The following is a 1,110-nucleotide window of genomic DNA, read 5'->3' as shown; positions in this document are numbered from 1 at the left end:
CATACTATTCATGTTCTTGAATATAACTTTAACACCATGTATAATCATAATTCTGCAAGGCTTGGTAAGCAGTAAGAAGCACTATTTCTATACAGTTAAAAAGTGGCCATCAAAAGATTTGCCACAAGTTAGCAAGACTGATCGTCCCAATGCACAATTATTTTGCCAAATCAGAAAATACACATCTTTGGGGATGCACACTACTGCAAATCCAGAAATATTTACATTAATCTAGGTGAAGAGAGCAATTCTCCTAGTTAAGCAGATAACTAACTCTCGAAATTCTTCTCTGGCATCTCCGTCACTGTCTTTAAAATTTGAGAATTGTCGTCAGTAATACTTCCTTGTGTCCAGCATTTTAACATCTCCAAGGCTACTTTTGGCTGATCCATTGGGACCATATGACCTGCATCATGAACCTGGTGCAGCAAAATAGAAGATTACGTAAGGAAGAAATTATCTACTTGTACAACGAAATCAAAGATGATCATCGAGTGTCTTTTACCTTGAGAAACCTGAGTGGTCCATAACTGGTTATTAAACCTACTTCCTTATCGTCTACAAGGAAGGATTTTGTAGGTGCCTTCTTGAAATTCTCACTTCCAGACCAATCCATGGAATTCACCCATCTTGAATTGCCTGAAAGACACATAATTTGAACAATTAACTTTTCAATTTTGAAGATTAGACTGACAAGCCTGAAAAACACAACTGCAAATAAGTTAATAACAGACTTAACACCTAAATCATAAAGTCATTCTCCAAAACAAAAACAATATGTTATATGTATACAGTATCATTACGTAACCAATTGCAAATGAGATCATATTCTCTTGCATAAACTAGCAACTTAACACCATCCTCCAAGAGTGTTGGAATGCCAACCTCCATATTCCACATCGAGTCAGTAAGCATAGCTTCATAAACCAAGGGGCTACAAGAGACAAATTTTTAGCTGCCAACCCCCAGGGCATCCCTAACAGAACCCTGGTTTAAGTAATTCTCCATATTTGAAAAATCATAGCACAGGCCACCATTGCACTCCTTCCGAACATCATAGTACTGCAAAATATAAAACAAAATAATGAAAACTAATATCATAAGATATAT

General features: G+C 36.2%; 1 protein-coding gene across 1 annotated transcript; it reads right to left on the bottom strand.

Annotated features, from left to right (window-relative positions):
• Positions 1-269: 269 nt before the first annotated feature.
• Positions 270-891, bottom strand: LOC149259049 (serine carboxypeptidase-like). The gene is made up of 4 exons (XM_089449236.1): positions 793-891; positions 695-698; positions 506-639; positions 270-419 (listed from the first exon to the last, which is right to left on the bottom strand). Exons 1-4 carry the CDS (start codon positions 889-891, stop codon positions 270-272), a joined length of 387 nt encoding a protein of 128 aa, XP_089305362.1.
• Positions 892-1,110: the final 219 nt, after the last annotated feature.

Source organism: Pinus tabuliformis, chromosome 6 (genome assembly GCF_031772625.1).
Source record: "Pinus tabuliformis cultivar Carrire ecotype Pingquan chromosome 6, CPIR1, whole genome shotgun sequence".
Taxonomy (NCBI): Eukaryota; Viridiplantae; Streptophyta; class Pinopsida; order Pinales; family Pinaceae; genus Pinus; species Pinus tabuliformis.
The sequence above is the reverse complement of the archived record's forward strand: the minus strand, read 5'-3'. Positions and strand labels throughout refer to the sequence as shown.

Coding starts and splice junctions, on each gene's coding strand:
- LOC149259049 (XM_089449236.1), bottom strand. CDS start 891: ATGGAGGTTGGCATTCCAACACTCTTGGAGGATGGTGTTAAGTTGCTA. Junction 420..505: donor GACCACTCAGGTTTCTCAAG/GTAAAAGACACT, acceptor TTGCTGCACCAG/GTTCATGATGCAGGTCATAT.